We start from the raw sequence: 10,561 nt of genomic DNA on the forward strand, positions 1-10,561 counted from the left end.
ATAGAAAGTGAATAAAATCCATCCTTTAATTGTTTTGTTTACCTCAATCAAGGAAGGAAAATAAAATTTACCTTTATTGTCTAAAATATCCCTATCCAAAATACCCGTGAAGAATACCTCCTCCTTGGCGGGTGGTCTTCTTCTTCCTCGCGTCGAAGCCACCTTCTTCTTCCTCGTGTCGAAGTCACCCCCTCGTCGGAGCCACCCTCTGCAAGCGACAGCCGCCAGTGTGGGCGTGCCACCCTCTGCAAAGGGCGTCGGAGCCATCCTCTGCAAGCGGCAGCCGCCAGTGTGGGCGTGAGCCAAATGATCAGGTGCAGCTTCAAAAGCAAGAGGTGCAGAAGGCTGCAGATGCTTTGACGGAGGAGGAGAAGTCGAGTATCTACTCGCTCTCGCCGCCGCCCGACAACCTTCCACTGCCCAATTTTTTTCTGACAAGGCAAAAAAGGAGTTACGTTGCCTTGGAAGCTAGTGTTGACGCAGGATGAATGAGGCAAATCAATTAAAATATATGGAGATGTGATTTTGACAAAACAGGAGTTACGTTGCCTTGGAAGCTTTTATGAAGCCGACGGCGAGTGGTCGACGCGAGGAAGAAGATCGGAAGAGAGAGACAGAGGACATTTATATCTTTTTTTATTCCATCCTTTGCTTTCCGCCCAATTTGGAAGGAACCAATTTTGGCAGAAAACTCATCAGCAGATGGATTAATTTTCTCTCCTTCCATAAAAATTTTAAAAAGTAAACAGAGGATGCATGCATGCAAAGGAAAACTTTCTGCAGTTTTCCTTTCCGCACCTCCAAGTAAACTGGGCATTAGTGCTGCAGTGTCTTACTGAGTTAAATTGAAAGGCTCGTCAAAAAGATGTCTCAATGCTATTGATGCAGCAAGAGGAAGGATGAATTATACATGCAAGTGAAAGACAGATGATTAAAGAGCCAATACAACTTAAATAATTGATACAGTCTGCAAATTAAAGAGAAGAAACCGACAGCATTAAGAAGCTAAGATAAACACATACATCAATCATCTTCAGTTTTACACACAAGACAGAAGGGAAAAGGAAAGAAACCAAAGATTTAAGACAAGCATGGTACAGCAATCAAATCCTCTGCCCTGCATTTCTTAGTTGGTGGGGTTGCTCCTGAATGATCCCAGCGCCTTGATGGCCGCCGCTCTCAAGATGAACTGGTGGTACACCGCCGCTGCGAAGGCTCCCACGAGAGGACCTACCCAGAAGATCCACTGCGCCAAAATATAGCGCTCGTTATAACTCAAAGAAAGCATTTTTTTCTCCCCTGTTTTGTAAGTTTCTGGAGCTTCGCGAGTTACTTACGTGATCATCCCAGGCCTTGTCTTGGTTGTAGATAACTGCTGCGCCGAGACTCCGAGCAGGGTTGATGCCGGTGCCGGTGATGGGGATGGTGGCAAGGTGAACCATGAAGACGGCGAATCCGATGGGAAGTGGTGCCAACACCTGCAAATTATTCGACGGGACGCTTCTTAGAAAAGATAATTGATTACATATTTTGAGAAATTGCTTGCTCCGGCGGCCAACGTACAGGGATGTGGGAGTCGCGGGCGTTGCGCTTGGGGTCGGTGGCGGAGAAGACGGTGTAGACGAGGACGAAGGTGCCGATGATCTCGGCACCGAGGGCAGTGCCCCTGGAGTAGCCGGAAGCCACTTGGTTCGCTCCGCCGCCTAAGCTGTTGTACGGGTGCTTCATAATCCCCTTCACGATGCCCACGCCGACGATGGCTCCCAGGCACTGCGCCACGATGTACAAAACCGCCCTCACCAGCGACACCTTCCTCGCCAGAAACAGCCCGAAGGTCACCGCCGGGTTAATGTGCCCACCTGCAAATTTAACACCGAGCGAAAACCCCTCGTTTAATCGACCGCAACAAGTCAAATAACAAGCACTAGGCGACGCACCAGAGATGCCGGCGGTGCAGTATACGAGGATGAAGATCATGCCGCCGAAAGCCCAGGCGATGCCGAGGATCCCGACGCCGTTGCACTGGTCAGCGGCGTTCTGCTCCTTGTGGCCGATGACGGTGGCGATGGTGACGTAAAGGAAGAGCAACGTGGCGACGAACTCCGCGATGAGGGCGCGGTAGAAGGACCAGAGGCGGAGCTCGCCGAAGTCCAGCAGCGGCGCCGGCGGGGGATCCGTGTAGTCCTTCGGCCGCGCCTCGTCCACCTCCACGCTCACCTCCTTCGACATGATGACAAGCCTCGCACGCTGCTCTCTCTGTTACTCCGTAGGCATGCGACCGTGAAGGGGGGCTTTTATGGATAAGCATGCGGACAGATAGGAATATCGAATTTGTTTCTTTTTTTTTTAATAATAATAAACAAACAAATTAAAAAAATTAAAAAAAAAAAAAGAGCGGGTAACGGATCAATCATTCACGCTTTAATTCCTGCGCCCAGTCGAGATGGCTGTGGTTGGAAAGAAGATGGTCCAGGTGGGCCCCGGTGACAGCGAGACCATGTGTGCTCGTCGCCTCAGTCAGTGCTGGCTTCCGGTCCGGATAGGTGCAAGAGAGGGAGGCGGGGTAAAGGCTGTCACCGTCGCCCCTCTTCCGAACTTTACAACCCAACGGGCAACTGCTGTGGGCCCCACAGTGCCTTGGTGGCTTTCGCTCCCATTTTTTATCTGCGAAGTGAGCGAGCCAGGTCTGTGAAACCTGAGCCACATGTCTGGCCAGATTGGGCTCGAGCCAGTCCAATTATGGCAACACACTGCTTCTAGTGCGACACCGATGTCGGCAGTGATCGTGCCACCGCAACCTTTCGAGTTTGCTTCGAGCACGGGGCAACGCCATTCTGACGCACTGCAATACGTAAGTGTTTGATCAACAAAGTTATAAACACATATTAGCATCTGGAAGAACAATACTCTGAGCATATCCTCAGTCAACTGGTTAACAATTACAATCAGTCTCTGAGCTATCGTTTTTCAGCGCACAGTATGGGATGATATTGGTGGAACTAAGCTTTCCTTGTGATACGAAAGCATGATTGTGATGTCGCTTCCAGGAGGTTCAAGAGTTTTTGGATACAGTTAGGAGTTTTGCAGTAGAGAACACACTTTTTTCACCCTGTTGATAGATCATTTATTATGCTATGATTTAAATTAAAGGTTATTTTACCGTAAATCGTCTCTGGTGCCTCCTCGATTCCAATCATTGTGATTTGTGAAGCCACTTGAATCTTCCACTGAGCGTATATTTTGCAGAGGAAGGTGCCAGAATAAGTCGTCATGGCTGAGAGCCCCACCACCACCTTCCTGGATGCACACTTGCAGATATAACTTGTCTGCGCTGTATAATTTTGTAAAATAATAATAATTATATATAAAAAAAAAAACAGAGTCCCTTTATCATGTTTCAGAACTTGTTTATGTAAGAAACAAGTAGTTGGTGGAGCCGGCTGTTGCTTAATCATGCGAACTTCTACAGTTAGGTAGCTTCTTAGCTAAAGATTCCTTTAATGGGATATTGCAAACAATGCTATCCCAAATTAAAGGATTTGATGAGGATGATTAGTTTAGTTGGAGTAGGTGGCTCCACTCACAGCACTGAATGAAGAGTTTGGAATATTTATGGTCTTAAGTTTAGCACTATGTCTCCCATGCTTAGCTGTTCTTTTGCCAAACTTACAAACTCTCTGCCTTTCAGAGCTGCCTGGTGCACTTGCAGTTTGCAAGGCATGATGAATGAGAGTAAATTTTCAAAATGATGTTCTTCTACTCCTCTGACTTAAGTTGGATGGGTTAAAACAGAGAGTTTTTTTTTCAGTTACCTTACTTTTCCATTGTATACATGAGTTTTCACTGTCTCAGAGATTGGGTTCGCAATTTTCTAATGTATGTGCAGTATCTTTTGTTTTTTCTTTCTGTGTTTTCCTCTTTTGAGTTGAGGCTACGGCTTTCTTGTGCAGTTACATGTTTTCTAGTAATTAAAGCTTCAGCAGAGCCCCATGATAAAGTTGAACCTATCTTTGTTTTTTTTGAATAAATGAGTAGAGAGAGAGACACTTTTAGCAATGAAAACTTGAGTGGCAGAGAATTTTGATAGAAATTGACTGACTAGATGGAGAATAGAGAAAACATTACTTTGTAATTGTAATTTAAGTTTATTCAACAACAACACCCCTTTAAACTTAATTGTATTCGATCCTCCACTTCAAGGGTTGTCTTGTGTTTGAAAAAAGATCCAAGTCCTTACAGTTTCGTTACTGTAATCTTATGTGTTGAGGTAGACTAAACATTCTTTATCTTCGTAGACTGACTCAATATGCTTACTTCTTTCATATTACAGTTGATTTATTTGGGAAAGTGTCATTGTCTGATTATATTGAGAATTGAGGTTCTCTCTATACTGCAATAGACGTGGACCACCGATTGCAGAAAACTATCACCAAATTATTATAGATAGATTTTCTTGTACATTTTCTTTCCTTTTTAACACAATCAGTACTGATCACTTCCAACAATTTTCCAATTAAGAAGCTTCAGCTATTATTTTCTCTTCCAGAGAAACCTATGTTGTAAATTGTAATGTATAAGTATCATAGTTTATATTTTGCAAAGGCAAAATGGAAACATGATGCGATGTGAATGAATCATTAAGGAGATTATTGACAATGGCAATAAGAGTGTTACTATTAAAATGATAAAAAAAACAGGGAAGGCTTGTCTTAGGCATCCAAATGTTCTGTAGCACAGCTGAATATGACTTGTAGAGGGATTTTTTACATAACTATGCCTTGTAATTACTCATGGTGTTCCGGTCGGATGCCGTGGATAGTCAAATTATCAGTTAACAGAGTATCCGACTCACACGAGACTTAATTTCTGCCCGTGAAGGGACCTGAAAGTAGATTGAGTAAAAAAGTTAGATTGGTGCCAAGAAGTCCCGGTAGGGCAGACGCTCAAGTTAGTATCAGTGGAAGGAGATGAAAGTACAGAAGAAAGAAGAAGACGAGTATATGTAGTTGTTAAAATTGCCGACAGAGTTGTTCTACCTTACGAATGACTTATATACTCACGGAAAACACCTCTCCATGTCGATCTGAGAGAGATCACTAGTTGGGGCTCGAAGAGACCGGCTCTGACGATTGCCGACACGAGGTCTCAACATGAGATATTTGGGGAATCAAGTTTGCCAACCTCGTAACCGTCCTGTTGCGCGGCAGTTGCGGATTATTCTTACCTTTTGACTTCATGAATAGGCCCAAGGGTATCTAGGGAATCAAATCGGGGCAATCTCGTAATCGCCCTAACCCCTTTGCAAGCACCGCATGTTTGAGAAATTTTAATAATTTCTGTGTAAGGCGAAGGATGCAACCGAGATGGGGCACGGAGAGACCAAGGGGGCCCAAGGGTCGTTTGACTGAGAGACTCGAAGAGGATAAGTCGTTGAGGAACTGAATTATCCGAGAGCCAAGCTGCCAAGTTGTTGAGCTGCTGAGTGGCCAAAAGGCCAAGAGACGAGAAGCCAAGTGGACGAGAGGTCAAGTGGCCAAATGTCCGAGAGACTAAGGGGCCGACAGATCGAGAGGTCGAGTGGGTTGGCCGAGAAGCCGAGTGGGTGAGAGGTCGAGATGCTGAGTGGCCGAGAGGCCGAACGTCGAGAAGCTGAGTGGCGAGAGGCCGAGAGGCCGAACGTCGAGAAGCTGTGTAACGACCCGGCCCCTTGGGCGGGGCGGCCCCTTGGCGGCCCAACTGGCGACCCCTTATGTCGTCAACCGACGACCCTTGGCCGTGCCGTTACTCACTAGGTCTTTCCACCCCTGGCCAATGGATTTTTGCCTTCCCCAGGATTCAAACTCTAGACCTCCAGGTTAAGTACTAGAGTTTATGAATCTTGGTAGCCAAGTGAGAGCTGCTCACTTGGCTACCAGGATTCATAAACTCTAGTACTTAACATGGAGGTCTAGAGTTCGAATCCTGGGGAAGGCAAAAATCCACTGACCTGAGGTGGAAAGACCTAATGAGTAACGGCACGGCCAAGGGTCGTCGATTGACGACATAAGAGGTCGCCAGTTGGGCCGCCAAGGGGCCGCCAGTTGGGCCACCCAAGGGGCCGAGGGGGCGGGTCGTTACAAGCTGAGTGGCGAGAGGCCGAGAAACCAAGAGGCTGAGTCTTAAGGTGACGGTCTATTCTGTGTTGACTATTGACTTTTGACTCGACACATCAGCTTACCCCTTGACTACCCCCTGCCACGTAAGACTAACCAAAATCCACCACATCATAAGCCTCTCCTTTAAGTCTAGTCAAATGAGGCATAAGCCGACGACTGAACAATAGGGGATCGAGCAACCTCCTCTCATCTCGGATCTGGCATGTCGTCCTATTGTTCTAGATCTAAGGCGATGGGTTAAGCTGTATTAATGAGCCAAATATGAGATCTGCCTCGAGGTTGAGGCTAGTCTTGTCACATTGATGGTGAAAGTGTGTGAGGTCGGTTACAGGATCCGTACTACCAGATTGAACGCGAGACTACTGCGTGTTTGTTTCTAACATCTGACGGTTAAGTTTGAAGCACTCAGCCTCTCACCGGCCCACTTGACCTCTTGATTTCTCAATCTCTTGGCCACTTGCTCCTTCAACTTCTCAGCTTCTTAGTTTCTCGATCACTCGGGCATTCGACCTCTTGCCCACTCGACGTCTCGGCCACTCAACTCTTCGACCACTCAACAGCTCGACAACTTGACAGCCCAACTCTTGGATAATTCAGTTCCTCAACCACTCATCCTCTCCGAGTCTCTTAGTCAAGCGACACCTTGCCGCCCTTAGTTTCTCTGCGCCCCATCTCGCCTGCCACCCTTCGCCTTACACAGAAACTACCAAAATTCTTCAAACGTGAGGTGCCTAAAAAGGGGTCAGTGCAATTACGAGATTGTCAGACTTGATTTTTCTGAATACTCTCAGGCGTGTGCATGAAGTTAAAAGATAAGAATAATCAATGACTGTCGCACCGCAGAGCAGTTACAAGGTTGGCAGACTTGGTTTTCCAGATACCTTATGTCAGGATCTCATGTCAATCGGCTATTGTCAAAGCCGGTTTCTTTGAGTCCGAATCAGTGATCTCTCTCGGGTTGACGTGGAGAGATATTTTTCGTGAGTATATAAGCCTTTCGTAAAGTATAAACAACTCTCTCAACAATTTTAGTAATTACATATATTTGTTTTTTTTTTTTTTTTTTGCACTTTCATTTCTCTATTGATACTAATTTGAACGCTCTTCCATACCAATCTAACTCTTTCCCTTCATATATTTTCAAATTCCTTTATCAACAGAAATGAAATCTCACGTGACTCAGATAGTTTGACTAATGACTTAACCACCCACTGCATGCATCCGCCTTGAACACATGACAAATTCATCCCAGAGTTTATGTATTTTAACCAGTGAAACATACCATTCTATACCTTGGAATCCTCAGCATATATAAACATAATAACTTGTTATAATCTCGTGCCACGTATGATTCACTATAGTGAACATGAGTCAATGCTACCTTACTTGATGTGATAGTATTTTTGTTTTCTTCCCAAGCAATTGTAGACTTTTCGTAGTGACGATATACGTAGTAGGATATATTCAAATATATATAATATGGGTAAATAAATCAATATAACTCCTTCTCCCTTTTATAGAAAATATAATAAATATTTTTATTGAGTTAGCAGATGCATGTCTTTATTTTGGTAAGAAAAATAACTAGAGTACATGCTGTCTCCGGCCATATACACGATCAAAGAAATATCTGAATTATAAAAAATGCCAGCTCGAGCAGCTAGCTTCTACGTACATGGCCTCGGGTCACGTCCATAACTCCACTATACGAGCCGCAGGATCACATGCAGCGCACTCGCCTACTCCGCCAAGGTCTTCATGCACCGCGCTTAGCCCTGCCGATGAGTGATGACTCCTTTCACGTACCAACCCCGTCCCTGCCTTGCAGCCAAGATTAGCTGTAGACGCCTGCTCCCAAGACCACGTACAGTGCACCACGCACAGTGCACCACGCACTGCAGCGTCATGCTGCATGCCTCTCCTAAACTATTCAGGTCTCTGTAAACACAATGGGTATTCGGCAGTTATAGTAGACTGATCATTATAGAATTCCAAGAGACTGTCCAATTTCCCCTAACTCACCCCTATTTTTTGCTTGTACATTCCCCTTCGAATCTAGCACAGTTTACTCTCCACAGAGACGCGTCAAATCAACTCCATCTCTTTCTTTCTTTCTTTCTTTCTTTCTTTCCCCACTAATATAGCTAGCCAGCCGGCCGGCCGGCCGGCCGGGGGTTTCTCATTACCCCCTAGCTCTGTACCAAAGACGACTCCTCCCTCCCGTTAAACTTTTGTTGTCTGCAATTTATTATCCAGTTTTAAGCCTGGATTTCGTGAGATTAGTTTATTATCTCGCGTGTGGCAGCGAAAATTTCGTTAGGGATTAGTCGAAGGAGGCTTCTGTAGCAGGCGTTCTCTCTCTGAGTCGCTATTGAGGTTTTCTTGGGTTGTGTGATTCGTAAGCACGTGCATGGGTGTACTTGTTGTAAGGCTAACATGACACTTTCTTTCTTTCTTTCTTTCGTTCTTTTTATTTAGACTTCCTAATTTGATCAAACTTAAGCCCATTCAGGGCCTCAGACCTCCTTCTTCCAAGCTCTCCGCCGGCTCTCTACCTTTCTTTCTTTCTCGGTCATGTGGCCGCACGAGCAGCGAGATCGCCACCACAAGGGGGTGTCGTCGTCGTCCTCCTCCTCGAGGTGCTCACCTTCCTCCTCCGTGCTCCCCCAAACGCCCAAGCGCCGCACCATGGAGGAGCTGTGGAAGGACATAAGCCTAAACGCCTCTCCTCCTCCTCCTCTCGACTACCATCGCCTCCAAGCCGACTCCTCGCTGCACTCGCCCAGCATGGTTCTCCAGGACTTCCTCGCCGGGCCGCTGAACCAGCCGTTGTACCAGCCGCAGGCCGCAGCGAAGGAGCTGCTGCCTCCGCCTCTCCAAACGGCACTCAGCCTCAACTCCGGGCTGGAGTTCCAATTCCTAGGCGAAGCCGATCAGGCCAACACGCAGTCCAATTCCAGCTCCAACAACATCAACGGCAACGTCGCCAACGGCTCCTTCACCTCCTACGATTTCTCCGTTGGCCCGCCTTCCCCTGCCGCGCTCTTCTCCTTCTGCTCCAGGAAAAGATCGACGACGGAAAGCCACCCCGGCGCCGCCGACCGCCACCAAAAGAGAATGATTAAGAACCGAGAGTCCGCTGCTCGATCACGCGCTAGGAAGCAGGCCAGTACTGCTTCACGTATTTCGCCCGTTAAGACTCTGTTCTTCGTCTTATATGTGTGTTAAACCTCCCTGGTTGCAGGCCTACACCACCGAGCTAGAGTCGGAGATCTCTCATCTCCAGGAGGAAAATGCCAAGCTGAAGAAGCAAAATGAATTGGTAGTATAAACTTAATTTGACACGCGGATTAATCTCGTGTTTCTTGTGCTATTCGATCGATAATACTAACTAGCATTTGCCTTACTGTGCATGGGCTGCTGCCTCAGTTGATGAGGAGTCAGGTGGCGGTGCCCAAAAGTTCCCTACGAAGGAGCTCAACGGCGCCATTTTGAGAAAGAATGCGGAAGAGAGAAGACCAGTTGGGGTGGGAGCAGTGGAGATTCCTCCATTATTCCACGCTATCATTCAGTTCCTTTCTGTTTTTGTATGGGTCTCACCGATTTGTACTGCACTCTCTTCCATTCTAACTGAAACAATGGGCTGAACTGGCTGAATTAGAAGAGCTCTAGTGTCTGTGCAGAAGTAGTATATGTACTGTATAAATAAATATATACGAATTTAGGCATCATGAAATGAAGAACGCGTTCCAAGATATGTGATCTGTTGCGGAGAGCTGGGTCAATCTGTTTGTTGCGTTCCAAGATATGAAAAATCTTAGGAGTTGACAGCTACTCGTACGAAGTGACACCTGGCCGTCAACTTCTCTCCAAGGATATTTTGGCAGTATCTGGTAGGAATAGTAGGGTTCGTTGAATGAAAAATTATTTTAATTATAATGCCTGCACTAGTACTTATTTTGGCGCTTTTTTTTAGATGTTTAAAACACTTTTCATGCTTTATCTTTCTACTGATGGATTACCTTTGTTTCGTTAAATATACTTTAGCAAATTTAAATACGTTGTTTGGTTAAATCAAGTTTATTTATTTTTTAAAAATAATTACATGACTATGTGCCTTTATATATCCCAGAGCATGATATAAAAAGGTTCATAAATTAGAGACAATAGTTGCTGGTTTGACTAAGATTGTTGGAAAGATTAATTTAATCTTCTGCTCTTTAAGGAGTTTCTTCTATGTTGACAACGATCGATGGGGGCATGCAGCCATGATTTGTTTAATCTTGTTACTAGAGTTTGAAAGTTAAATGTTGAATTAAAAAAACAATGAAGTGAATAAATACTATTTAATCACTGCTATGAAAAATATAAGGTTAAATGTATTATTTTTATTTCCATGTTGATAT

General features: G+C 45.5%; 2 protein-coding genes across 2 annotated transcripts; one reads left to right on the top strand and one right to left on the bottom strand.

Annotated features, from left to right (window-relative positions):
- Positions 1 to 928: 928 nt before the first annotated feature.
- LOC141829027 (aquaporin PIP2-7-like) lies at positions 929 to 2,275 on the bottom strand. The gene is made up of 4 exons (XM_074716437.1): positions 1,938 to 2,275; positions 1,564 to 1,859; positions 1,338 to 1,478; positions 929 to 1,246 (listed from the first exon to the last, which is right to left on the bottom strand). The coding sequence occupies exons 1-4, from the start codon at positions 2,227 to 2,229 to the stop codon at positions 1,127 to 1,129; spliced, it is 849 nt and encodes a 282-aa protein (XP_074572538.1). The 5' UTR covers positions 2,230 to 2,275; the 3' UTR covers positions 929 to 1,126.
- A 6,397-nt stretch (positions 2,276 to 8,672) lies between these two features.
- On the top strand, positions 8,673 to 9,891 carry LOC141830139 (bZIP transcription factor 27-like). The gene is made up of 3 exons (XM_074717625.1): positions 8,673 to 9,320; positions 9,400 to 9,477; positions 9,585 to 9,891. Exons 1-3 carry the CDS (start codon positions 8,730 to 8,732, stop codon positions 9,648 to 9,650), a joined length of 735 nt encoding a protein of 244 aa, XP_074573726.1. The 5' UTR covers positions 8,673 to 8,729; the 3' UTR covers positions 9,651 to 9,891.
- The last annotated feature ends 670 nt before the right edge of the window (positions 9,892 to 10,561 follow it).

The sequence above is a fragment of the Curcuma longa genome, chromosome 5 (genome assembly GCF_044706935.1).
Source record: "Curcuma longa cultivar G26 ecotype Majalengka, Jawa Barat chromosome 5, ITB_CL_G26_1.1, whole genome shotgun sequence".
In the NCBI taxonomy this organism is placed as follows: Eukaryota; Viridiplantae; Streptophyta; class Magnoliopsida; order Zingiberales; family Zingiberaceae; genus Curcuma; species Curcuma longa.

What these genes read in the sequence shown, in the direction of transcription:
- LOC141829027 (XM_074716437.1), bottom strand. Translation starts at nt 2,229, where the DNA reads ATGTCGAAGGAGGTGAGCGTGGAGGTGGACGAGGCGCGGCCGAAGGAC. An exon ending in CCCGCGACTCCCACATCCCT is followed by an intron (nt 1,479 to 1,563) that starts GTACGTTGGCCG and finishes AATAATTTGCAG; the next exon opens with GTGTTGGCACCACTTCCCAT. An exon ending in ACAAGGCCTGGGATGATCAC is followed by an intron (nt 1,247 to 1,337) that starts GTAAGTAACTCG and finishes ATTTTGGCGCAG; the next exon opens with TGGATCTTCTGGGTAGGTCC.
- LOC141830139 (XM_074717625.1), top strand. Translation starts at nt 8,730, where the DNA reads ATGTGGCCGCACGAGCAGCGAGATCGCCACCACAAGGGGGTGTCGTCG. An exon ending in GATCACGCGCTAGGAAGCAG is followed by an intron (nt 9,321 to 9,399) that starts GCCAGTACTGCT and finishes CCCTGGTTGCAG; the next exon opens with GCCTACACCACCGAGCTAGA. An exon ending in TGAAGAAGCAAAATGAATTG is followed by an intron (nt 9,478 to 9,584) that starts GTAGTATAAACT and finishes CTGCTGCCTCAG; the next exon opens with TTGATGAGGAGTCAGGTGGC.